General features: G+C 44.9%; 1 protein-coding gene across 4 annotated transcripts in view; it reads left to right on the plus strand.

Annotated features, from left to right (window-relative positions):
• The window catches only part of Nbr (exonuclease mut-7 homolog), a 66,442-nt gene extending 44,118 nt beyond the window's left edge, over window positions 1-22,324 (plus strand). For all 4 annotated transcript variants that reach the window (XM_077648533.1, XM_077648530.1, XM_077648531.1 and 1 more), the window contains one exon: window positions 10,643-22,324. In XM_077648533.1, the coding sequence (XP_077504659.1) occupies window positions 10,643-10,818 (176 nt within the window). In that variant the 3' untranslated portion in view covers window positions 10,819-22,324. The remainder of the gene's footprint in view (window positions 1-10,642) is intronic.
• Window positions 22,325-27,744: the final 5,420 nt, after the last annotated feature.

Consider the following 27,744-nt stretch of genomic DNA (forward strand, 5'->3'; position numbering starts at 1 on the left):
GTCCGCCGCAGACATGGCAGTAATTAAATTACTTCAATGAAATTACAGTATTTAAATTACTTTTGTTGGCAATTTAAAATGTAATTCGTTACTTTTCTGGGCTGGTAATCTAGTAATGTAATGAATTATTTTGGAGCAGTAATTTCATGCAGAAGTAATTAATTACTAGCAAAATTACTTTTGCTGACTAATGAGCCTGTGCTCCTCCCTGTATCGGCCGTGCTCTGGCCTTGCGCTTGCGGGGTTGAGTGTCTACAAAGCAAGAAAAACACTCGGCCAGCAATAGCCAGCACTCCAGCGAAGTGGCGCACGCGGACAAGAGGCTATATGCGTGCGCGCATCGCCATCGCCTTGGTGATAAGTCTCCTTAATAGGGCTCCTTTGCATCTCCCAGCACTGCATACGGTCGCGCACACAGACGCGCCACAGGGCCACCAGGAGATTTCCATAGCCATGACATGCTGTATTGTCCCTTCCTACAGACGCACTGCGAGTGCTGGAACGAGTAGTTCCCTCTAGACTGCTGCATATATATTGTCACGTTGTCGCATTGACCTGTCCAAATGACATCTAAGAAACTTGGTGTTGATTTTTAAGGAAACCTGGTTTCTCTGGCTGGTTCTGAAGCCATATTTTTAACTCGAGGGTAATATGGACGACAGCGGCACCACGACACGCTATTTTTTTTTCCGCCAGTGTACCTCCAGAACAAGAAGTCAATTTAAAGGGACTGTGCAATGAATAAAAAGTCACTTGTAAATGTTTTCAATGCTTAGAAATGATGCTAAGGAGCATTCACACCAAGTATGAGTCTTTGGAACTGAGCCGGCAATTTATTATGAACTTTTTTTAAAATTCGCGGGCCGATTGGTGTGCTCAAGTGACAGATTTTGAAACTAAAATAGAAAAAAAGACGTCACTATACCCATGATGTCACCAGGCCACCACACGCTGTCATTCGCTGGAGCCACGGCAGCCACGACGTTACGGGCACACTTCCGGTAGCCGCGAAAATCGTCTGCTCGTGCCGCTGCGCGACCCTATCGGGCAAGCGCGAGCCAGGGCATTGCCTTCGTGCATATGGTTTAAATTTTCCTCTGCCGCCTCCTTCTGTCGGGAGTTCCGGAACCACTCGCAGTGGCTCGCCGAGTCGCTACTGTCGTCGCTGGCGTTCAGCCGGTACGAAGTGAACGCATAGGGCTCGATGCCCATCGCAGCCGTAAGAGCGAGCTGTCGTGCCTCGAGGTTCCGGGTCCATTACTGCTAACTACAACAGACAAGCAAAGAAACCCGACGCGCGCCGCAATCACGCCACCGACGCTGCTGCTGGGGTGCTAGGAGCGACAACCGGAAGTTGCAAAAGGAACGTCAGCAGATGGCTTAACATGGGCGGGGCCCAGTTTCAGAGCTGTTTTTTTTTTTCTGGTACACCGCGTGTACGAGTTGAGGGGGAGAGGAGCATAATTTTAAATCATTTATATCTTTGTTGTTATTGATGCTAGCTTAAAAATTCTTGCGTTGGGGGGGACGAGTGATGAAATGCCTAACCCTCGTCTGCTTTATGTAATCTCAATTTATTGCATAGTCCCTTTAACAGCAGAAATGGCAGCTTGTCTGCACCCATGTGCATTTTCGGGACGATAAGCATCGACAGGCGGTCGATGCACTCCCGCTGTTCTTGTGTACGACAAATTCTTCAAAATCAAAAGGGTGGGACCATGCTGCGCATTGAATGATTGACTTCTGATTCGAGAGTGATGCGAGCAATTAAATTTTGCAATTAAATTGACCTCATCTACATCAGTAAAGTGGCAGTTCAGTGGACTAGGGCTACCTTTATTGAAAGAGGGGCAAAATTCCCGGGGCAAAATTCCCGGTGCCCATTTCGAAGCTCGGTGGCGGTGCAAACAAAAATATGAAAATTTTGTAGGAACTATGACCAATGTGCAGCTTTTTGTGTTGAAATTGAAAATTAATTATAAGTAATTTTCATTACTTTTTGGGAAGTAATTGTATTGTAATGTCATTACTTTTGAGAGCAGTATTTGTAATGTAAGTTACTTTTGAGAGATTTCTAGGAAAGTAATTAGTAAATTGCTTTTCAAAAGTAATTTTGCTATGTATGGTCAGACGTCACCGCAGACTACGGAGATTTTCGGTTAATTCTGACTGAATCGGTCAAGTACCCTATCCATATGAAGCATCGAACAAAACTGACTGCCACATGCCACTCTTGTGCGATATTGGAGCCTGAACAAGCGAGCGGTAAGGCTGAGAGAATTTTTATTTATGCAACAGTCATTATTTGGCGGCATGAAGAGAAAGCCTTTTCTAGCCGTGAGCAAATTCGATGATCGTTTACGCCCATGTGCATTTCTCTTCATTTATACGCCCATGTGCATTTCTCTTCATTTATTGCAATGTACAGTAAGCATATTTTACTGCAGGACATATTGCCTCCTTGCAATGTATGTTTTGCGAAAATTTGTATCTCTGCAGTCGCGGTTGTGTTTTAGGGCCCAGCCAAGTATGCCCACGCTATCTTCCCGGCATTCCCACGGTGGATGAAGTGCCCTTTAAAAACTCCCATAGATGGTGGCATTAGCTTTCCCTTTAATAAATGGTGTCTTTGATTGGTCGCTTTAGATCGCTCTGAAGCGCTCTGTGCAGCGACCGCACATCCGGCTGGTTGAAACCGGATGCTCTGACTACGTTCAGCTGGTTCTTTGTGTGCTCGCCTCCAGCTCATAGCACTCTAACGCGCTCCGAGAAGAGTTCACTTGACAGGGCCACTCCCGGCATTTCGCGAAAGAGGTGCGAGGCCTCGGCGTCCCCTACGTGTCGGCAGAAGCAAGTGTAGGCTTTTGATGCAGTTGCGCAGTTGTAGCTTCCTTGCTGTGTTGTCTTTTGCGGGTGCCGCGCTGTGTGAGGCAAAATGTCCAAGAGGCGCCAGATAACTATTCTAGGAACGCGGTTATGGGAACAATGAGTGACTGGACAAGGGAGAATAACGACATGAGACAAGCGCAGACTAACAACTGGTTTATTGCACCAACGCCTCCTTCCTTCGACAGCTAAGCAAGGAAGGAGGCGTTGGTGCAATAAACCAGTTGTTAGTCTGCGCTTGTCTCGTGTGGCTCTTCTCCCTTGTCCCGTCTTTTTTGCGCAGTTATTCATTGTTCCCATAATGTCGTACCAACCAGCCCCTCACCGCACTCTTCTAGGAACGCAGTCTGTGTTGCTGTCGCATGACAGTAGCGATTCCAGCAGCAGCTCAGATGAGGATGACAGTGCTATTTACTAGGCGATGTTCGAAAAATGAGCGTCCCATGGGACGTTCATTTTTGCCGGAGACAGAGAGCAGGGGTAGTGATCGATACAGGCAAAGGGGCGACCACGATGCAGACTGTGTGCAACCACTTGCGGCTACTGTTGATGACAGCAGCAGGTGCTGCGTTGTGGTTCCGGAAGATACATCCTCCTTCTGCTTCCTCCGCTTCCACTCCAGAAACTTGCTGACGATTTGGCTTGACTAGTCTCGCTATGCGGTCAGAGTAAGAGCGGCTCCCATTCTACCAAATCCTAACTGGATCACAGGAGCGACCATGCGAAGACACCAATCGAAGTCATTGAAAAATTTTATGGCAGGGATGGTGCAACCAACTCGGATGGCACCGGGCTGCAAGCGGTCGACGCTGCCAGCTAACCAAAAGTCGCCATTTTGGTCACATGATTTGGAAAACCAGTAGAAGTGCGTTTTGTACAAGTTTGTTTCTTTGTTTACCGCTTCTAGATTTCGCTCATGGTTGCTAACCAGAATATGGGAATAGCCTGAATCGCAACCTTTCAAACGAAACCAAAGTGGTGCCGGCAGAGCGCGTATTTCTCGAACTGCGGGCGATCAAAGTTCGGTGTGATTAGGCCTCAATTTAAAGGGCCGCGCGCATGCTTTCACTTCTTTGGAGCGATATAATGCATAAACTAGGTGTTATTTACTATGAAAATTAGTTAATAGCTGCGCATTGACCTAAGGATCACGAAAATGAAGATAGAAAATCCGATTTCTTTTACCAATTTTCGGCCGCTAAGAGCCATGTCTCCCCCGCCCAAACGAGGTTTTAATGTACTGCGCATCTTAGAACCTTGTGATCAGTTGCAAGCATTGAGGGGAAAGCCCCTGCAAAAACATTTTCTTGTTCTATTTTACATTCTTAGTGTTAATAACAATCCGGAACCATTCGAAACAGTATTGTAAAATTATGAGCGAATGAAGGAATCGGGGAAATTTTGTGCGTTTTTCCAGAAATAACTTGAAGGTTAAAGGTGAAGTAGTAGTGTGCTAGGTATTTGCACCATGAAGGGCAAAACGTTATCGTAACTGTCCCCTGCTGTGCAAAACCCAGAATGGGGTGCATCCATGCTAGCAGTGCACTGGCGGCCTATAGTACGCCGCTCGCTCGGTGTTGCTAGGTGCAGTAAGATTTAGAAAAACAAGCACTAATAAGTTTTTGTTTGTGTGTGTGTGTGGTCAGAGTCGAAGTTTCGACAAGAGGACATCTTTTCGTCTGGTTAAAATGTTTACACACAGTCTATTTTTTTTTTTTTTACATTGACGCTTTGGAGGACAAGCAGGGGTGCTGAAAAAATTTGTAATACTTGTCCAGTTGTCCAGTACTCGCAGACTCCAGCATTTGTAAGGCCCCTGGCTTCCTGATATTCCACAAAAAATTGCGGATTTAAGCACTTTTTGTGGAATTTTATATTGGCAGCTAACTTTTTAATTTTGATAGTGTTGTTAAGGGCATTAGTAGGAATGACAGAATGATGGGAAAATGACAAATTTGTCTCATTTGCACGAATATAACACAAAGGGGAGTTTGAGACCTCAGGAAAATTTTAAAATATGAAGATTATGATACAATCCTGAACCGTTTGGGACAATCATAGCCGAAGGAGGATTTGCTGCAGGTTGTGTTTCTGCCATAAAAAACGGTTGGAGTTGCAGGCGTGCCTGAACTTCGTTCAGTAAAGAATCGCCAATTCTAGCTGTTGAGTGGCAAGTGCAACTGAAAATTGCTTAACTGAAATCCAGTTACGGAGACTTGGTATAGCTTCTTTCTAAGCAAGACTTACACGGTGGGCATTTTGACATCTTACCTGGAATGGAAGAAGTGACCTCAACTCCCATTCAATGCAGTGCTCTCGAATATGTCTATTACAGTGAACTCTGTCGACGCAGAGGGATTATTTAGTCGTTTTGGAGATCTAGAACATCACTTGATGATGAGTTGCAAAAGCCACTTTCAGATTTAGAAGAGGGATCTCCTATTTGTGGAGTCTGATTGTTTTGGATGAGTGGTGGGTAGTGCGCACCCCGTGCCGGCTCCTATTCCTGGCAGAATGCATGGGTCTCCAGGCGTCAGAAAAGTTTATTTGTATCCAAATTGGTTCCGGTAAAACAAATTCCAATTGTGTGCCATTTTCTCTCTGCTTGTTCGCGCTGGTGATGGCTTCTTTGGACGAGCATTGGGCAGCGTGAGTGCAAACTTCAATAATCTCAAGGGCTTGCATCTCGTTGGAATCCAGAAATACAGGATCGTTTTCAGTGTGGTTTGCCACTAGTCAGTTAGACAGGGTGATGCCATCCCACGGGAAACTGCAAAAGTGCAGTGGCGGGACAAGGAGGAGAGAGGGGAGTGTATGTGTCAACATGCGTTTGTGTTCAACTTTTTTTTTTTTTCGCTAGCAATCAATGAGTTGAGGGGTGGACCGTTACGTAGCAGTATATGTTAATCGCAAAGTTCGTCCAATAAAGGCAGCGCGTTTCTACAATTTCATTTTTTGTTGGGTTCCCACTTTTTTTTGCTTTGTCAGTTAATTCGAAAACCTGGTTAACTCATGATTTTTCGTGGTCCCAATGACATTGAAATAATGAGGTTTTACTGTATTTCATTTGGAGCACCACTTGTGGGCAATAATTTTTATTGGTGCAAGTGGTGAATATGCCTCGATGGAAATAATTTTCATCAGCAATCATTTCACAGGCAAAGTAGCTATGGCTTGAACGAAAGCCAACTATTACTACTTCGGTGCCATAAATACTAAGCTTCCGGTACCGGCTGCAGAGGTAGCTCTGTTTGCTACACACTCCAATTTTAGTGGATCAGGGAACTACTGATTGCAAGAACTACATACATTGAAACATTTTTTTTTTCTCAAAGGGCATCTATGCCATACATCATAAAATTAATTTTGAAAAGAAATTAAACTGCATTACTAATTAAATTGCATTACTAATTACTTTCCTAGAAATCTCACAGTAATAATTACATAACTACAAATTATTATTCTTAAAGTAATGACATTACATTACAGTTACTTGCCTTAAATAATTAAGATCGCTTTAAATTAATTCCTAGTTTTGACGCTAAACAAAGTTGCACATTGGCCATAGTGCCTGTGAAATTTAAAAATTTATTTGCACTTATGCTGAGCTTGAAAGTAGGCGTCGAAAAATTTCGCCCCTTTTTGAAGAAAGGTCTCCCTAGTCCATTGAACAGCTGCTTTGCTGATATAGATGAGGTCTTTCTCGCATCACTTTTCAATCAGAAGTGCATCATTCAATGCGTAATATAGTCCCACTCTCCTGATATTGAACTATTTGCGTAAACAGTGGGAGTGCGTAGACTACTTGTTCACACTCATCGTCCTGGAAGTGCATCGGGGCGCAGAGAAACTGTCAATCCTGCTGTTCAATTCATTCGTTCTGGAGGCAAGTTGGTGGAAATAAATTGCATGTCATGGTGACGCTGTTGCCTATGTTGCCCTTGAGTTAAAAATCTGCTTCAAATCTGGCCACAAAAACTAGTTCCCCCAAAACTCACCACCAACTTCCTTAGACGATGTCAATTGAGAATTCTTGAGTGCGGCTACGTAACAATACATTGTAGAGTAGTCTGCAGGAAGTATTTGCTGGAGCACTTGCAGTGCGTCTGAATGAAGGTACCGTATGGTATGCCATGGTCATGGAGCTCTCCTGGTGGCCCTGCAGCGCGTTTGTGTGTGACTGTATGCAGTGCAGGAAGATGCATAGCAGTCGATTCTTCACCAAGGCAGTGCTCTTGCCCGTGTGTACATTGCCTCTCGTCCACGTGTGCCATTCTCCTGGAGTGCTGGCAATTGCTGGTTGCCCATTATCAATGATACCCATCATCGTTGTCGGCGTCCAGGAAAAGTTGTCCACAATGTCCTATGACATCATCAGCAAAGAGAACTTTCTTCTGAAGGTGCAGAGAATTAAACCAAGGACCTTCATCACTCAACCCATGGGCCACAAAACCGCATTGCTGCTTGGCGAATAATAATTAATTTAATGTATGTGTTGCATTATGACTGTCATTATAGAGGAAGGAAAAAAATTAATGTTTTCGCCTTCAAAGCATGGAAGTAGTCTTAATGGGCCACAGAAAAGGGTGTTCGAGCTCGGCTTTAAAATGCTTGCACTATGTAGAGTGCAGGCCACCGAGCATTCATGCCATGTTCGAGACTTCGAAATCAAGAAGGAAATTTACAATTAAAAATTCCAGCTTTCGCACCTCGCATCAACGTGCAGTGGCGGGCTTTCGAGTGAAACATAGCATACGACGTCATGTCGTGCAAGTGACGTCAGCAGCGAGGTTCATCATGCCAAATTCTTTCAGATGTCACGCAGCTACCACAGCCGCGGCCACTCCACGCGTACCGGCAGCCAGCGGTGGTAGGGGAGGGGCCGAGTGGGTGGGGCTGGCGGAAGAGCGCTGACGTTTTGGCGAGTAAAAATCGACTAGAGGAGAGGGAAAGACTTGAAGACAGAAGTTCAAATTTTGGCTGCCTATACCTCATCTTCCACAAAACAAAATAAAAAATTCTTGCTGGAGGATACTTGTGAAACAGCGTCATTTAATATTCCAGATATGCCGCAACATTATTGAGAGCCCTTTTCTGGGGCCCTTTAAGTGGCTTCCATAATTTATTCTTGCTTTGTAGACGGTCAACACCACAAACGCGAGGCCAAAGAATGCATTGCAGATAGAAGGAAAAGTATGTACTCATTATTCAGCAAAAGTATGTCGCTAGTAATTCATTACTTCTGCCATGAAATTATTGCTCCAAAGTAGTTCATTACATTTAATATTAAACTACCAGCCCAGAAAAGTAATGAATTACATTACAAATTAATGAGAAAATTAATTTAGTTGCTGTAATTTCATGACAGTAATTATGCCAGGTTTGTCTATGCAGTCAAGTGGTCGCAAAAAGTGTTCTCATCAAGGCCTGTTCATGATTTACAGCAGTCAAATTGTTGCTTATCAGTGGTGCTCCAGAAGAAGTTATCGGGGCTGAAATGTGAATTGCAAACCTGTTTGTTCTTTCCTTTGTGCGTGTCATTTTGCACTGTGTCAGTCTTGATCATGAACCGTCATAGCCATTATGACAGGCTTTCCAATATATTAAGCCTGATTATCCAGTCCTCTTTGAGCTTGGAATTTAAAGGGATTGTACACAGCTTATGTCTCACCTTTGATAGCACAGTTTGAGCACTGCGGTAGACAGAAAATGCGATTGCCTCCATTTTCTGCCGCCATTGTGTGCTATTTGCAGGGCTTGTAGATATTATATCTGTTGCTGTAGCTATATGCAAAAGGCTACGTAAAACACAAAAATACACCAAAATTTCTGAGCGACGAACTGATTGAACTGAAGTTTGCCGTAAACGCCGCATGAAGCCTGGCACCACTCATCGGTGTTATCTTAGGTGGATCCAAAGGTGGCCATGTACATGAAACCATGTGAAACTTGCGAATATTTGGTAGTTACCAAGCAAAGAATTTTAACGGGGGAAAGAACACAAAACTTCAGAAGTATTTGTTCTTGTCAGTAACAGCAAGTAGCCAGTAATAGACACTGTTTATTGGGCAGACTACTACCCATATAAGAAAGGAACCTGTTGGCAGTGGTAATGATGCCCCCACTTGGTAGTCTGTTACGATTGGGGTGGCCATAACTTCTCCATGCATTCTGTTCAAGTTTTAGTCAGAGCTTTCCAAATTAATATTCATCGCTGCAAACATTGTGCAGATGGTGTTGAAGGTTCTATATGTGTGCATATAACTAGCCACGTCACCTGAACACCTATAGGGATGTGGAAAGATTGGGACTGGGAGGAGCACCGGTGAAGAAACGTGCTGAAAGGATTAAACAGGCAAACTTGAGTCATTGTTTTGAAAAAGTATCTGAAACTGTGAGACATCTGAATAAAGGAGTGTTCACTCAGCCATGTGACACCTGCAGCCAGCCTCTTGAATCTGCAACAATGGAGCACACAATAAATGTCACGAGCGTTTTGATGCTTGAGAGCACCATGTAGGGAAAGGTGGTGACTAGAGCGCACTACTAGCTGGATGTGAAACTAGACCATACCTATACCTATGGAAACACTCTCTTGGATGTTAATTATCTTAAACAGTAGCTGACAGTATTACTTGTACCTTCTGAAACAATGCTCATGCACACTAGACAGCAGTGAGTGGCACAGTAAAATTGCTCATTCTGTAGTAGCTTTGAGCAGGCCCTGGAAAAATGCCAGTTTTCGGTATTCTCTTCCAGGCTCAGTTTAGCTACCGTAAAAACCGGACTATAGGTCGACCCACCAACTAACCAATTCTAAAAATGAAAAAAATCTTTTTCAGTGGAAAAAGTACCGAAAGACGCCCAACTTGAAAAAAATGCGACTCGATAGGCTGCACAATGGTGACAGTATTTATTTTCATTTAAATGCTGCTCGTATGTGCACCCGGAAAATTTTTAAGCAGTATCTCGCGCCTATCGACCCGTGTGTTTGTTTCTGGCACACACAAGTATGGCGCTGTAGAGCAAAGCCCTTCCTCTTCATGAATCGCCGCACCCAGGATGGCGAGCCCTTGAATTGCGCCCTCGTGAGTCTAGAGGCACACGCGATCTCTACCGCTTTCACGCGGATGCATCTGGCAATCGCAGGCAGTGATCTTGCACGGAGCGCAACCTTCCCTTCTGATTCTGGATACGCTGCGATCCGCCCACGAAATCCGCTCACCACTTGGTTGCTGCAAGTTGTAATACGCAGCTTCTGCCTCTGCCAGTACTGAATGCTCTTTTTCGATACTCGAAATTCGCGCTGTGCCACCAGGTTGCCGTGAGCTTCCGCGTACTCTTGAAGGCGACGGTGAATTGCCGTCGCCTTCCGCTCATTTTGAAACAAAATGTGAAAAAACAGCCTTTAACCAAAATAGCTTTGCAACAACGGAAACTCAAAATGGCGGTGTGACAACTGCTGCTGATGGCGATGGTGATGGAGGCTGTTGACTTCGGCCGCCCATTGTTTTCGCCAATGACCGGAATATAAGACTGGGGTCGACTTTTCGCCATGGTTTTTTGAAAGAAGTTAGACCTACATTCCGGTTTTTACGGTAACATAATTGACTTGCTTCACAGTGTGCTGTAACCACTAGAGGTGCAATTAGAAGCTACAACAGCATGTCACTGTGGGTCTAGTCCACTGAACTTATAGAATGAATGCTAGTGTGCTTATTTCTGATGAGAGCTGTTTGTGACTTTTGTTTTACAGCGCTTGACGCATACTGTTTGCTGCAAATCTACGAAGTGCTTGTCAAAAGGGGCGAAGCGGAAAATGTGGACATCAGAGCTCTTCTCGAAGTGGGACAACAAAGCATGGATGGAAGCCAGCCGCAGGGATACAAACCTCGGCCGTACCGGCGATATGGTCGAAAGCGTACTTCTTGAAAACAGTAGTGTTTTTCAGTCACTTTCAACTGCCCGGAAGTGAACTTTGCATTGTACTGTTTTTCACTCTTTTGTTCCCATCTTCACAAGCCTTTTTTTTTTTTTTTAAGTTGCCGTGCCTGGCTAGGAGCCTGCTTGAGTTGCAGGTCTGGTCATTAAAAATTAAGGCCATGTTCATTGCCACTGCATCATGTTTTTTTTTTACTTATGTCATTTTCCTCATTATTGTGATGGAGAATATCTATAATGTGCACTGTGTGCATGGATGTTCACAGTAGTCTGTAGCTGGCCACAGTGGTGGAGCTCTGATTTTGTCATGTGTTGTTTGGATTTCTTGTGAGTGCAACTGTACCAGCCACTTCTTTTCTTACTGAATATTTAGCTCTGGCTATTGTGGTTGGTCACGTTTACAAATTGCATTGGCCCGTGCCATGATTGAATGGCTGGGCTTTTTCACACTTGCTAATAGAACAAAGTGCCACTGATGAGTACAAATAGGAATGTGTATACACGGGTTTTCATGCTGAATCTCAAGTCTCAAAGTTAGTCTGCAGAACGTGCTACAGTATCAAACTGCATCATCATGACACATCTTGGCTTACCTGGAATTTTGTTCCAGGTAAGCTGAAGGCTTGCGCTCATCTGTGTTCTCGAAAATGAGTTTTGCATTGGAAGTGTTTGCTTTCGTATTACCAGATCACCTCTTGGGAAGAGCAATACAGATTGCAGTATCGTACAATAAAACCTAGATGAACAGAGTGTTGGGGTTCAGTGTAGTGTAATATTGTCTGATAGACCGCATATGTAATTCGAACAGTTTTGTTGTTGCAGCATGGCCTCCAAGATTAACGCTAACCATGACTCAACAAGTAAAGACCATTTGTTGTGCACTTTACCCATCCTTTACAGAGGCAATTCTCCTTTTATCTGCAAAGGCTTGCTGTTTGTCTGCATTGGCAGTGGTAAGGCACCGAAATGCAACATCTGGCTGGCATACCCATAGCAACCAAAAATGTGCTTGCACAGGTTGATACTGCTAAAATAAATGTTAAAGCATTTCAGGTACAAAGGCACTGAAACTGCACAGGGTGAATAGTTATGATGTACTCATTAATGCCTTCATGTGTGCGCCTTTCAGATGTGTGTGCCAATCACTACTTATGCTACATTGCTCTTCCGACTTGGTTCTTAGGCTGTTCACACCAAGCATCAGTTCTTCGGCACTTCGAATTATCCAATTTTTCGAATTAACAAGGGCTGAATTAATGAGGTCTTACTGCTGAGTCTAGCCCCACATTACGTGGGTTGATCTATTACACGTTTACTGGGGGAAAAAAATGGGTGAGCATCATGTGGAGAGAGCAAATTTTTGTCTTCCTTTGCAAACCAAGTGGAATATGTAGCATTACGTATCAATTTGATTTTACTTTTATAACCACTCTGCACTTTTTGTACGAGCTAAATTTTCACTATTTATGCACTCATCATGCATGCAAAGAAGCTGTAAAGAAGCTTGATCATTACTTCTTAATACAGCATTGCTGGTTCTGTTATCTTTTCCCTTTGTACTGTTGTTAGCCAGCCGTAGTGCAGTTCTCTACTAGGTGACCTTTCTTTGTTGGTTGCTATTGGCTGCATCATGCATAGTTTGCCAGTCTGACCCTGCAGATTATGCTTTCGATGGTAATCATATTTGGTTGTATGGGGGGTGAGCGTCTTTTGAAGAGCACAAATGTTTTTTTGCTTCCTTTGCTAACCAGGTGGAGTATGTAGCATTAAATCAAACTAATATGTATCACTTTGATTTGGACTTTCACTGTGGTTCAGTGTTTTAACTGAAATTTACCCTGATAACTTATGTAAAGGCCCTGAAACTGCTATTTATAAAAGATTTCCAGACACATTATGAAACATGAGATTTTTTTTTCTCATGAGTTTTGATCCATCAACTTCATGTACCAGACTACCGTTTCCTGTTCCCTTGTTTCCACTTTGGTGGCATAACACCTATTTTTTGCGTGTGTAGAAAGCAGTATTTGTCAGGGCATGGCAGTAATTCACAGTGCTTGATTTCATTCATTTTCAAGAAGGCACAGCAGTCTGACTGCTTTCCAAACTTTATAGGGTTGTGCCAAAGTACAAACTAATTCGCTGTATATAAATAAAGCTTTTCCCTGCTTACTTAGTGGGCAGAGAAAACATTTTTTTGTGCCCACTTTTCAGTCCTTGACCATCACTCTAGCTTGTACATAAGCATGGCAAACATTGATGCTTTAAACCGCTACTGTACCATTGTGAGGTGCACAACATATCCTCGGGGGATTTTTGAGTGTGGTGCGTCGACAGCGGAACACTACATGCGCCAACCCAGCGTTGCGAGTGTGCACGTGTGAATAGTGATTGCGAGGCGGCAATGACGAAGAGCATGGCGAGCACGAGGAGCGGAGAGCTGACATGTCAGAAAACTGTGGTGTGAAGGGAGACAGCACAGCGGAGGTTGTGTCACTGAAGCGTGGAGGTGGCAGCCATCAGTCGTTGGGTCCGTGCTGTCGGGGGCCTCCCTTGGATCACCGACGCGATCATCCTGCGTTCCTTTCAAGCGTGGAGGTGGCAGCCGGTGGACTGAGGGTCTGTGGTGCCGAAATGTTTCCTTGGATATTTATGCAGGGTATGTTGCTGGTTGCAGGGTATGTTGCTACTTGGCAGTTGTCGAGCATCATGGAATCGCACTGCTGGCAGACAAGGACACAGAGAACACAGTGCAATTGTATGTGTGTGTTATCTCTGTGTCCTTGTCTGCCAGCGCTGCGATTCCATGATGTCCCTGAGGCAAAGCCCTGAGGCATGAGGCAAAACTAGCCCTGCTCGCAGCAGAAGGTTATCGCGAAAGGTTTCGTGAAAGTAAGCCGCTTGATAAAGAGACAGGCAAGCAATATGCAGCACGTTTGCTCAGTCTTTTTGATTGATAGGCCGAGATGTCGGGTACGGCCACAACGTACAATGATTTACGTGACTTAGTGGTGGCCGAACAGTTCATGAGGAGCTGTCATTGTCAGGCGATTTTCCTTCGCGAAAGAGTGCAAGACGCTGGATAAAATGGTTGAGGCAGCAGACAATTTAGAATTCTAGAGGGCCAGCGGCAAGGAAGCTCGTCTCGTTTCAAGAATTGTTCGAGGTGGGCATCCCAAGAGAAAAGGATAAGGATGTTCTATCAGGTAGACAGTCTGGAAGGTGCCTCATTTGTAACTGGCCTGGTCATAAGGCTGCCGTTTGTCACTCTAAGCCAAAACAGCTTTATTGCATTTATTGCTGAAAGGCAGAGCATGATGTTCTGGCTCAAGGAAGCACGAAGACCAGAAGCAATCGTCTTGTTGTGTTCAGCCAACGAATGTTGTGCCTGAAACAATGTCCACAACAGCAGGTAGTCTTGAACCAGCTGAGGGTTAAGTGGTGGTCTGGCTTGTCCGGAAAAAGCCTGCAGACGCGTAACATACCTGTCCTAGAGGGAGAGCTCCGAGGCCTACCTGTACGTGGGACACTGGGAGCAATCTGCGGTGTTCCTTATTGATGGCAGTAGTCTGGAAGTTCCAGAGGCAGAAGTCTATATCACTAACCTCTTATTTCACTGGCACGGCCCTGGTGAAATGCAAGGAGACACCATTGTATGATGTCATAATTGGAAATATACTGGAGGTCCGTGAGCAGTAAAATCCTGATATTAATTGGAAGAAGTTGGAGGGCGCTGTTAAATTATGTCCTGGCATAGACAATGATGTGGTTGGCAGTGAAAATGGCAAATGCCGTAAAGTAGTGTTTGCTGGAAAGGAAGTTTTGCAATGAAGTAGGAAAAATACTGCTTCAAGTGTCTGTCCCGTGCAGTTCACCAAGGAAATGCTAGAAAAAGAGCAAAGAGAGGATGGGTCATTGAAGGCATGTTGAGTGAAAGTAGGAAAGATGTTCCATGACAAGCACGGCACTTCGCACTCTTAATCTGTCGAACAGGGTTTGCTGTACCGCTTCTATCATGCCTGTACTTCCAAAGTCTTGCAGATCGCAGGTGTTAAGGCTTGCCCACAACAGCCTGTTGGTGGGGTATCGAGGCATTAAGAAGACTGCAGATCAAGTTCTAGAAGAATTCTACTGGCTAGAAGTGCAGGAGGAGAAGAGGTATGCCAGATAGTGCGACACCTGCCAAAGGATGTGCCCGAAAGGCAAAGTAGGGAAAGCTCCGTTGGGACGCATGCCTCTTATCAACACTCCATTTGGTCGGGTTGCTGTCGATATTGCCGGTCCTCTGTCGCCTACATCGGGGAGAGGGAATAGATCTATTCTCACTATCGTCGATTTTGCCACGCGGTATCCCGACACCATGGCTCTGCCAAAGATAGATTCAGCAACCGTGGGAGGAGGGGATGTTTTCACGAATAGGTTTTACGAGTGAGAACCTTTGTGACCAGAGCTCCTGTTTCACTTCTTAAATGATGAGAGAGCTCAATGATCAATTGTCGCGCATTTGTAATGTGTCCTGGACTGCCGCAGGGGAATGCTATTGTGTGCGGGTTCGAACGAGGCAACAAACAGGTCAAACAAAACAAAACGAAGCTGTGTTTATACTTTTAAAAAAGAGCCAATAAGAAACGAAAACAAAGAAATACACACACACATCACGCGTACAACAGTACTGGTTAAAGGAAAGAGTTCACCAGATATTGAGCATCCCAGGTGAAGCGGGGATGCCGTGTAGATAGGGCGGACGCGGGTGAATGAAGTGCGATGCATCGCTGGCGTTGCGTCGAAGGAAGTGGCGGAAAGGAGCCAGGTGGTAGTTGGAGCGGAGACGACTGCAGGAAGATGTCGGTGGACTCCAGTCAGCTGCCCCAGGAACATGGCAGCAGCGGGAGAAGCATAGCCAGGATCCGTCGACGGCGTCTCAAAATGCCGTAGGCTTAGTGCAAGCATTCCAAGGGAGCCCTTTGGCAGCACGGGCCCTCAATCCATCCGCTGCCACCTCCACGCTTGAAAGGAACGCGGGAGGTTCGCGTCAGTGATCCAAGGGAGGTCCACGGCAGCACGAACCCACCGTCCGACGGCTTCCACCTCCACGCTTGAATGACACGAGCTTCACTGTGATGTCTCCCTTCACACTTCAGTTTTCTGACACGTCAGCTCTCCACTTCTCGTGCTTGCCATGCTCTTTGTCGTCGTTGCCTCACAAACACCATTCGCACGTGCACGCTCCCAACGCTGGGCTGGCGCATGTAGCGCTCCGGTGTCGACGCACCACATGAGGATTTGTTGTGCACCTCACAACCATCAATGGTTGCATTACTTTCGCATTTAATGGCTGCATTCTGTCAATGTGTTAACCACTGAAGTCAATTTGGCATGCTATGTAACACAGCAAAACTGCACATGGCAGTGTAATGCTCGAAGATAATAAATCCACTCCAAGGTCATGTTGCTACAAGGTTAGAGCAAACATCTAATGGAATTACCTCTCAACAGAAAGCAGAACGTAGAGCCCAGACTTTGCTCTTCTAAGTGCTGTTTTCAGCCCCACTCGTTGGGCGACATTGCAAAGCAGCGGTGATGCTTGATGGTATGCACTACGTCTAGGGCCACCGAATCTGCGGCTTTTAGCTAAAGTTTGCATCCTGCTGCTGTACTGCATAGGATGTAATTCAGTGATAGTACGATGCGAAAGTTTGTGATCAAGCCCAGTGACTGACCAGTAGGTTGGGCACTGTACAAAATTTTGCCATTGCTCTCGCTGAACTGCAAAATGAAGGGCACAAATTTTGGCACCTGAAAAACATACTGCTTATGTCTTGACCTGCAATTAGCATGTTTGCTAACTCTTAATGTTCACCTCTTAGATGAAAGTAAGACGTGTACAGTGTTGCAAAACAAACATGAAAGCCAAGAACTTCATGCTACATGTTGAATGTTTCTGGAGCTGTTGCCAAAGCTGCCAAATTTATTAGCATACCTGTAGCATACTGGAGACTCATACGCTTATTGTGAACCGCCAAATGTTTTCATTGTAATTTTCACCATTGTTCTACGGTATTATTTTGTGGACAGCTTTATTTTGCAAGGCCCACAGTGTAACATCAGTCTTGGTAAAAAGTAGGATTTCTCTGACCTGAGTTATTGAGCCAAGGCTCATTACGCTCATTATGCAGCAATAGTGCCTTTTTATTGTTACAAACCTTGGTAGCAACACCATTCACTGACTGTTGAGCCTGCCCAACTGGCACTAGTGTAACAAGCAGGGGTGGTTGAATGCATGAGCTGTTTCGGGAAGCTACGCATTGTACCGATAAGCATACACATTTGAATAGTTGAAGTGCGCATTTCATAGATACTCTAGGTATGAAAACAAAAACAAGCACTACTGGCCATTTTTTCCGTAGCTTTCTCTTCTGCACGTAGAAGCTGCCTAGTGAGAGGGGGCACTTATGTGCATCCCTGTCATGAAAATGTACGAGATAATTTGTTATAATTTCAGCCATGAGCATGTGCATGTTGTGTATGCATGCATGTGCAACACTGACATTTACAATAATAGGTTTTTAAGGGACATTCCCTGCAAGAAACTGTGTTGGCATCATAGTGCGTCTTCAGTGAAAACTTCTGCTTCTTTTGCCTGCTGACTAATAAAAATTATTTGATAGTGTGCCCTGTGTGAGGCGTGGTAGAGTTGGGTGTGATAATGGGCTTGGGATTGTCTTGGAAAATGTGAGGCAAAGAGCTGGCCAGAGGGCCTTTATTTATTTCTGCACCTTTTATGTACTTGTTCTTGCACAGCATGTAGTATTTTTAGTACTGGCGTAGCACATTGCCTCAATATGAAACTAGCAGTAGTATTGCAAGGTGGGGGTTTTGGACAGTCATCAATGCATACAAAGAAACAGTGAAAGTGGTGGGCAAAGTGTACCTTGGTGTTGTAAAAAATGGTAATTCTGAGAGCTTAGTTTGCGGTTTAAGCTGATATATTACTGTTGTACACTATCATGCAAGAAAGAAAAAATTGACTTGGTTTTTAAAATACTAATTAAGTGGGTGTATTAGCTATGGCTATGTGATATCACTTGCAGTATTTTTGAACTCTTGACAGGTGTAGAAGATTCTAACAGGTAGCTCAATTACAGTAAGGCTTCATTTGAACAACACCCCAGCCGCCGTGGTGGCTGAGTGGTTATGGCGCTCGGCTGCTGGCCTGAAAGACGAGGGTTCGATCCCGGCCGCGGCGATCGAATTTCAATGGAGGCGGAATTCTAGAGGCCCGTGTACTGTGCGATGTCAGTGTACGTTAAAGAATCCCAGGTGGTCGAAATTTCCGGAGCCCTTCACTACGACACCTCTCATAGCCTGAGTCGCTTTGCGATGTTAAACCCCTATAAAGTAAAAAAAAGAACACCCATTTCTTTTCTATCCATCAATATCTAAGAGGCACGAATAAGCAACTTGCTGTCTTTTTTTTCCTCATGCATAAGGAGGGCTTTTTGTTCTTAAAAAAATGTGGCATGCATGATAGAACCACTTTCTGCCATAGGCTTATTTAAAAAAATCAGCTTTGTTCACAAACACTGAAATGCCTTTTATTTCGTATGGGAAAGGTTCGTAATGCTGGTGCAAGGAAACATCTGAAAGTACAAAACAAGCACAGACAAAGTTGTGTGGCATTTGCCTGCACTATTCCACTGTTCACAGTTTGTTGTGTGTTGAGTGGCACCTCTAGGTTTTGTAGATGTGCTTGTCTCGTTCGCTTTAGCATCTGCACAAGAAGCATTCACTAATTACAGGGTTGGAAGCAAAGTGCAGTGGTGATCAATGCCAATTCAGTAGCATGTGAGCCCAGTTGAAGTGTTGGCTCAGCCTTTTGAGGTGTAGTACTCATCCTGAAGCCTGTAACAGCACAAGTTCATGAGCACTGTGTACAAGACAGCTAATTTTCCTTAAGGAACCAGTGCCTCAGCATTGTGAGCTCGAACTTATACCTTTCGTGTACTATCTGGGACAAAAGTCTGCAGGATGCCATGTTTCACCTTCATGTATGTGGCCTGGATCCACTAGCTGTTCACACAGCTACGTGCTTTGGTTGCAGCTTGCATGTCCTCGGGACTTTTGCCACAATAGTATATATAGGTGGCACGAGGACTGTATAGGGCCCTTGGTCATTACAGTTGAACCCTGCTATAGTAAACTCTGTTATTCTAAAAACATGGATATAGTAAAGTGAAGCTGCGGTCCCATTTTGCCTTCCATAGATGACTGTACATTTTTTTTCTGTTCGAAGAAGCGGCTACAGTAAAGAGCATCTGGCGGTGGCGATGTACTTTCCGCGGAATGATGACATCGCGGCACGCGCGAAGTCTAGGATCGCGAGGCCTGTAAATACCGAATACAATAAAATGGCGCTTTTTGAGGTGGCTTCACTACCAAGCTCGAAAGACGCGCGGAGAAGCAAACTTTTTGAAGACCTTGAAGTCGTGAGGCAAAGCGTGCGGCTCGCACGGAAAAAGTAAAGCTGGCTATGAACGTATAAGGCGGCGCGAGTCTCTAGGGAAGGAAAGCCAGTAAAAGTGCAATTAGGACTAGAAAAGGGGCGTGCGTTTGTAGCACGATGAAGTGGCGACCAAGAAGCGGAGGTGCTGTGGCACTGTGTAGGCGGTTTTGCCGCGCTTCACTGCGTCGTGCGCGTTTCTTGACTGCTGCCTCATAAATGACGCTGAGGCCACGGAATAAGACGCCTTGATCATGCAAAGCTTTGGCCTTCACATGGAATCAAGCTGGCGTTACATTCATAGCCGCCTTGTATTCGTGCAAATGCAGTACTTCCACAAGACGTCAACGAAGTTGAAAACGTGATAACGTGTGGTAACTTAAAATAATTGTCTCATGAAAGTGTCTCTTTTATAAACAACAACAACTGATATAGTAAAGATTTTTGCTGGTCCAAGCTACTTTACTATAGCGGGGTTCTACTATATCCTCAAAGGCCTTGAGGGCTACAGGGCTTGGTATGAAATGACCTCATTCCAGTGTTCACTCCTTGTAGCACCCTTATTGTTTGTGGCAATTGCTTGAAGTGTGCAGTTCTCTGGTGAAGAGCTGCAGTATATTTTTTTCTTCTTTCTATTGGGGTGCACACAGGGTCCTTTCATATGTGCATATATCTGCCATGATACTTTTTGTATAATATATTTAAAAAAAAACTGAAGGTAGAGCTACCTGAGGTGGTGTCGTGTTGGCATCAGTACCATTGAAGTTCTCTAGTTTTGGAGCTAGATGTTTGGCTCTACCCCTGTCACACTGTGAGTAGGCATTCTGAACTTGCCGCAAGTTTTAATAAGTGAATAAGCTGACCTTGCATAGCATGATGCTCAAACTGCAGCAGCTGATTGGCATATTTACTGTAGTAATGTACACTTGCTGTCAAAAGTTTGTGATGTGTACAAGGTGACCATGTCAAAGAAATTAAATTTCTTTGTATCAAAGGTGTATTGCATTAGATTTAATGCTGCTGTGTGTAGTTAGCACAGTCATATTTAGGCTCCCTATTCAAGGGTGCATGGGAAGTTGGTGATGAAATAAAATTTCTTCACCAGTATGGCCTTCCATAAACTTTTGACTGTGGGTACATGCTATTTTAGGTTTCAGTGTACTCAGTAAAGTGCTCCGTGGTCACAACAATGCTGCAAAAGTTGGAGCGCAGCTATTTCGGCAGTTGTGAACTCTGTGATATCATTAGCGAGAGGCATCTGCACTTATCTGTTGCATGTAACTCTGAAAATATGCCTAAATTGTTTGAGCATTTCCTGCACATGTAAAAAAGCCACGTTGTTCTGTTTTTGTTGGGCTCACTGTGATGCTGCAGTGGCACTCCCAGCTTGTGTACCATCTTCAGCTATGTGCCATCGCATTACGCATACTGAATGCATGTGGCCTAGATATTTTGTAGAGCTGTGCTTTATCATTGCTTTAACGTTACAGCAGTTAATTTTGTGCAAAAATAGTTATCCGTCCAGAAACATTTGGTGGTGTGTCTGTGGACTGCAGGTTCTCTGTAGATGCACAGAGTGAATGCATGTGTCCGGTTACCCGTCTTAAAAAATTTAAAATTGTGTGTAGCCAGAACTGTATGCTGAAAACCTATTGGCATTTCACAGTGTGTAACTTTGGCTCAGGTGGCTTGCTCTTGCACCTTACAAAAAATTAGCACAGGCTTTCTATGCAATTAGAGTGCATTGACATGGAGCTATTAGATTCTGAAAACAGCTGTCAATTGGTGACTGCCTTTATAGGCTCCTATACCATGGGCTGGAAAATTACACACACATACTTGCACCTAAGGCTGGTTGCTGTAATATGAACATGTAGGTACTGCAAGGAAGAAGAGTTCGGGCTCTCCACTTGAATGCTTGCTCAGCCACCACATGGGGTGCTGCCAGACCTATTGGTATTCAGGTTGGTTTAGCAACCTTAGGATACCTGCTGCATTAATTGGTGCTAGAATTCCTGCGGTTCAACTGCTTGGACTTGGTATATGTATGCAAGGCGTATGTACAGAAATGAGTGCAGCTTCCAGTGTTCCAACAAATTTATCTTGCGTTAATGTGTATTTCCTACATTGTAGTAGCTCATTCCGGGTGCTGTAATGGTGGTGTTGCAGCCTGCTATTGATTTAGAATGCAAGAGCATTGCACTATTATAGAGCTTGCATGTTGCGTGTACCTAAGCACTGCAGAAGCCACTGCCCCTCCTACACTGCTGTCTTGCAGTCATCATTTTTTTAGCATGGCATCGAGGTTATGCATTGTGCAGAAGCATTACTAGTACAGTGAACAGTACATTCCTGTTTGCGAGTGTGAGGGGGATCTGTAATGACCTGCAGTGATGACCTCACTGTGCTCTTTGCTGCTGGACTCACTTTGATGGCTTAGTGGCTATGGCATCCAGCTGCTGAGTGCAAGTATGCAGGTTGGAATCCCTGCTGCAGCGGCTGCATTTTGCTGTAGGTGAAATGCGAAAACTCCTTTGTGCTGTGCAATGTCAGTGCATGTTAAAGAGCCCCAGGTGGTCTAAATTAATCCAGAGCTCTTCACTAAGCTGTCTCGTAGCCCATGTGCTACTTTGTGATGTTAAACCCACAGAGCGTAACAACTCTACACTTTGCTGCATATTACTGTGTTCTCCCGTGTGACAGGGGTGGTAATGTTGGCTCTGCTGATAGTGCTTGCACGTCGACCTGCAATTGTCCAAAGATGGTCTTACTATTAAAATAAGAGAGGCTGTTTGTTCACAGCTAGATGTTTTAATGAAATGTAGCTTTGATCAGATTCATCAAACTTCATTGCATTCCTTTGTTGTACTCAGAACTGTTTTGGGGTCTTCAAGAGTGAGTGACTTGCTTGCTGTTCATTGTTGAGTCAGGTCTGTGTTTTCCATCAAGACTTAAGTTTTTGTCTGTGTACAGTGAAATAAACTGTTCCTCTGCTGACCTGGTTTATTGTATTTTTTCCCAGTATCTGCTGCTAGCGTGTAGGCACATGGGAAAATATTTCTGGGCTCATAAGCAGTGCTTGATTTGCCTTCATACTGGTAAATGCGACATTGGCTCTTTTGTTTTGCTTGCAGAGAAACTGCATCATGTGAAAGTATGGAGAGTTAGAATTGCCTTCCCAGTCTAATTTTTACAGCTCTGTCGTACAAGTGTACATGCGTGGCATACTTAAGACTTAAGAGCTGTTGCATGGCCATTTTTTGCCGCAAGAGAAAACATAGCTTAGCCAGAATACTCTGTGCAGGTGGTCTGCTCCATCCATTTTTTTACCTTGATTACACAGAAATGCCATGCTTTGACTAATGATGCTGCAGTTCTCTCATGCAGAAGTTTTTGGAATTTGAGTTTTGTTTACTGTAGTTGGTTGTGTGCCACTGGTCTGCAAGTGTGAAGACTGGCATGTGGGCTGCAGCTGTCATATGCTAGCAACATGAAAGCTTGCATATCTATCATGCAATGGCTTACATATATTTTTACTTTGTGTACAGACATCAAGGTTGTGCTAAATTTGCAGAAAAACTTTTGGCAAGTAGTAGGTTAGGAAGTGACTGCTGTGTCACGGTGCCACATGGACTGGTGAGAGTAATCTTCAGCCTAAAAGAGCCAGAGTTAGGTTTTTGTCTGCAATGCTCACTGCAAAATGTAATGTGGACAGTTTTTCACAAAAATGAGTGCAGAAAGAATTTTATTGTATTGCTATGTTCATGTGACAGGTGCAGTGAGGTGTCTGCTTAACAACGCTGATAGTGAAATGTATTATGGCACACTTGTACCAATTGCACATGGGCAATAACTTGCACGTGCTGCATATCTTTTTATAATGTAAGTCTATAGAATGAGATTTGTGTACCTATTCTGTTGATAGAAAGCCAGCCAATAATTGATTTCTGTGCTTCAGGTTTCATGCCTGTAGTTTGGTTCGCTATTGCCATGTGCTGCCCCCAGGTTTGTTAGCTGTTGCCAGTTCGATCTGGCGATCACATACCATTGCTTGTTACAAAGTTCTGCAACTGTAAGGATTGTAATAGAAACCTCTGCAAATACTGCGGCATATAGTACTTTTATCCAGAGAGTTGTGGCAGACTTATTTCATATTTTAATCTCATTTTAGCTGCTGCAGCCGCCGCGGTTGCTCAGTGATTATGGCGCTCAGCTGCTAACCCGCAAGACACGGGTTCGATCCCGGCCGCGGCGGTAGAATTTCGATGGAGGCGAAATTCTAGAGGCTTGTGTACTGTGTGCTGTCAGTGCACGTTAAAGAGCCCCAGGTGGTCGAGATTTCAGGAGCCCTTCTCTACGGCGTCCTTCATAGCCTGATTTCCTTTGGGACTTTAAACCCTCATAAACCAAAGCAATTATTTCAGCTGCAGAAAGCACTAAACTCTTTCTTTTTTCTCTTATTGGCACTTTGTTTTAAATAGAGCCACGCTCTGTTCTTTGAAAAAACAGTGCATTTGCACCTTAAAATGAATCATTTGGTCATTTAAAGGAACTGAAAACGGCAAAATGCATAATGGTCTTTCCTTACATTGAAAGAATCCAGCACAGTATTGACGGTTAAAGAACCAGTTAAAGTTTTACATTGTAGCATAAAACTCTGCAAAAGCAACACTACAGAAAACTTTGGCGCCTGCAGAGAAGTGTCGCTGCTTGACCACAAGTAGGTTGGTAGAACTTAGTAGCCATCAAACACATTGTTCTTCTTGTCAGATGGCAGCCCTCATTAATTGTTGACAAAGCATAGTGCTTCGAAATAACAATACGAATAATTATGGGCCCCTTTACATTACCTCGAAGGCACCAAGTACCAGTTGCATCATTTAGCAACAACCAATTTTGTGGCTACAGTTGATTTGCAGTTTTTCACTTTTGCTGGTGTGAAATTGCTCTCTTTCTTATCACTGTATCGAAACACAGACTATATTTATTGTGGGGAGTGTGTCATAAAGTTTGTGCCTGCCCTGTCTGTCTTTGACTTTTGCGGTAGCCAAGGCGCCGCTTTTTTTCAGAAACGTCTCCTGGCGCAGCGACCCTGCCCTCATGGGGATGGTTGACTCATCGCGACGCTATCCTAGTATAGGGAAGCGCACCTAGTTTGCCCTCGCTGCACCAGCGCCGCCTCTCGCCTGGCAGTCATTTCTGAACTTCTGTCCAGGCACGTCGCCGGCGGAGCGCATTGAGTGAGCAGCATCTCGACTGGTACGCGTGCTGCTCACACCGCTGGCACATCTCTTTCAGTGTGAGCACATGCAGTCCTGCTCGCAAGTGCACAAAAGAGGGATTGCCACTCGTGAGTCATAGCTGGAATTCCGTGACGTTCAAACAGTGGAGAAACTTATTGTTGCCTCGAGGGTTGCCACAGTAGTTCTCTGAACGCCAAGAGCTGCCCGTGGAATTCTACAGATTTCTTGGACATGTCCTACATTCTGGGGGGAAAAAAAATATATTCGTAAATTGCGAGGTACTGTAGCGGAAATATTGAAGGTAATGGTCCATCCTTTCAGTGTGTAGCAAAGTCTTTAATTAAAAAGTTTTCCATCGCTCGCATTGAGCAGTTGGCGATACCAAAAAAGGGGGCCATGATAGCCTATTTTCACGCATGCCCTGCTTATCGTATTTAATTCTCAACACGTTAAATTAAAATTTCCTCAAGTTTTAGTTGATTCCGTGCGGCAAATATATTTAACACGAGTTTTTTTCCGTTTCTTCTACGAACTGCTTGCTGGCCTTGCAACCTCTGATCGCGACGTCACAGGGACATACCCGCCCCGCGTTGATCGAGGTGCTTGCATGCACACCGTAGACAGCGGTCGCTCGAAAAGTTTTTTTCTTTTAGCCTAGCGAAATAAAATGCATTTTCCGTGTTCTCTTTTGGGAAGCGTTCAACTTAGTACGCGAGCTGAGTGATCCTTGGGAAAGCGGATTGCTCGTGGCGCCCACTTTCCGATTGTTGAGGAAACAGAAATCGATGGACCCCTGCTTTATTATTTACGCTTAGAAACATGCTGTTCGTATGTTATGAGTGTGGTCTCTTTTGAGCAGTCAAGTGCTTCTGCATGTGAAAAGCGGCACGTGCCCTGCATGCCTTCGATGTGCGCCGTGAAAGTCGCAGCATTTTGTTGCTTGCCACCAATTTCTTTTCCGCTATTCATCGGCTCTAAAATAAACCCTAATTATCACAAGGGGCACTAGAGTAACCTTGAAGCACGAAAGGAGGAGGGAAAAAGTGCCGAATGGGACGACTTCCCCGCTGCATGTGTGCATTTATAAGTCCAACATACTTCCCTTCGGCTCGTAGAACCCTTTTGCAGGAACCAAGCCGCTTGCAAAACCCTACGCGACTCGAATGCTTTCACTGCCCGCACCGATTAATAGTCGCCGCCGTCTAAATGAGTGCTTGAAAATAATAGTACATCATTTAGCGTTTACTGTACGTGCGCATGCACTGTGGCCCAGGAATGCGACGATTACGACAACTGCAGCCCCGCTCTGGGGTTGTTTACATAGCTGTGCTCAAACAGTACTGCTCGTTTGCGTGGCATAAAACGCAAGGTAGGCTCTCCATATCTGTGCTCAAACAGTACTGCTCGTTTGCGTGGCATAAAACGCAAGGTAGGCTCTCCATATCTTAAATATTACGTGGTATTGCTCACAAATTGTAGTTTTACTCATTTACACACTATAACACTGCAATAATTAAGCGCCTCTGATGATTATATATATCGCCTGCTTGGGAAACGCTTCGCGTAGGACCGGCGCTTCCCGCTTAATTGTATATGCTTCCTCTTATGTCAACAATATTTTATTTTAAATCGCTTTAATTAAAAATACGTTCGGATATTGCTTGAATTAATGAAAACAACCAGATTTGTTGTCCATAGTCGACGCCGACGGCTGCTGCCGGCTGCCTTCAGCACATATGCATATGCATGCTGTGAAGGCCGGGTCACATAACGACACTTCCCCCTTGTTGTGCTCGCGTCCTGCGATGGAGGCAGTCGTCGCTTTGAGGGCACTGTAGCCACAACTGCCCTCGACAGCTATTTTCAGGCGCTGAAACTTGCGAATTCGCTCTCCGCAGTCGCCGAAATCGCACACACGAATCCTGCGCACTCGCTAGGCCGCGGCGGTCCATCGTCGACTGAAATTCAAGAATCTGGCAAGAGAACCCCGCTGATTAGTAAAAAAAGTGCAAATATATGAAATGCAGCCGCTCGTTTCGCTTTTTTTCGATACGAATAAGGTACGCAAGTGCAGTTTTTCAGGCCGTCTATTCACCGGGCGTGAAGCTTTCGCTCAGCCGCACAAGCCCAGGCGACGAGCGGCACCGTCGTGCGGCGTTTTCTGCCCGTGTCGCTTGTCTCGCCGATAGCTTCTATGCGCGAACATCGCGTATGTCGCCGTGGCTAGCATGGTCAGGTCCAATAAGTTTTAAAGTTCTTAAGTTTATAGAATGTCGTACCAACTAGTCCCCCACCACACTCGGCCAGTTCCCACTAATTTCACTCTTTACACTACTGCGATACGGGGTCGTTGATCGTGCTGGCGTCGTCGTCGGTCTAGCGTGAAAGACCGATGCGTCAGCGACGGCATTTGCATATCGAACCGCGGCGGCTGCGTTTTTATGGAGGAAAAACGCTAAGGCGCCCGTGTGCTGTGCGATGTCAGTGCACGTTAAAGATCCCCAGGTGGTCGAAATTATGCCGGAGCCCTCCACTACGGCACCTATTTCTCTTTCTTCTTTCACTCCCTCCTTCATCCCTTCCCTTACGGCGCGGTTCAGGTGTCCAACGATATATGAGACAGATACTGCGCCATTTCCTTTCCCCCCTAAAAAAACCAAAAAACCAACCAATATCGAACAGTCAACCGACCGTCGATCGCCGTCGCATCGGCCTAGTGTAACCGGACCCTATACCTATACCGAATAATAACTGCGTTACTGTTATTAACGCTTTTGCGGCACCAGTCACTCACATATGGGGGACGACTGCTACTTCGATCGCCCGCGAAAGTATATGGGGGAATGGGACCTCGCTGCGCACATTGCAGTAACGAGAGCAGACGACGTTGCTCCGTGTAGGCCCTAGTGACGTCACGACAGCATTCAATATGGCGTTCGCTGCCGGGGGGAGGAGTTCCTCATTCTCAATTTCGATCGCATTTTTCGGAATATACAGCGCGTCCAGGGCAGCGAAATTTCGGAAACTGAATCATAAGCTCTTGTATTAGTTACTGAAGCACAAAACTGCTATATGAAGAACGACCATGTCATGGCCCGTTTAATTAAAACTCCTGTCAAGTGCGTGCTTCGAAATGAGCTAATATCGAATCGAAGTGCGGTGGCTGGCTGCAGT

This window comes from Amblyomma americanum, chromosome 1 (assembly GCF_052857255.1).
Source record: "Amblyomma americanum isolate KBUSLIRL-KWMA chromosome 1, ASM5285725v1, whole genome shotgun sequence".
In the NCBI taxonomy this organism is placed as follows: domain Eukaryota; kingdom Metazoa; phylum Arthropoda; class Arachnida; order Ixodida; family Ixodidae; genus Amblyomma; species Amblyomma americanum.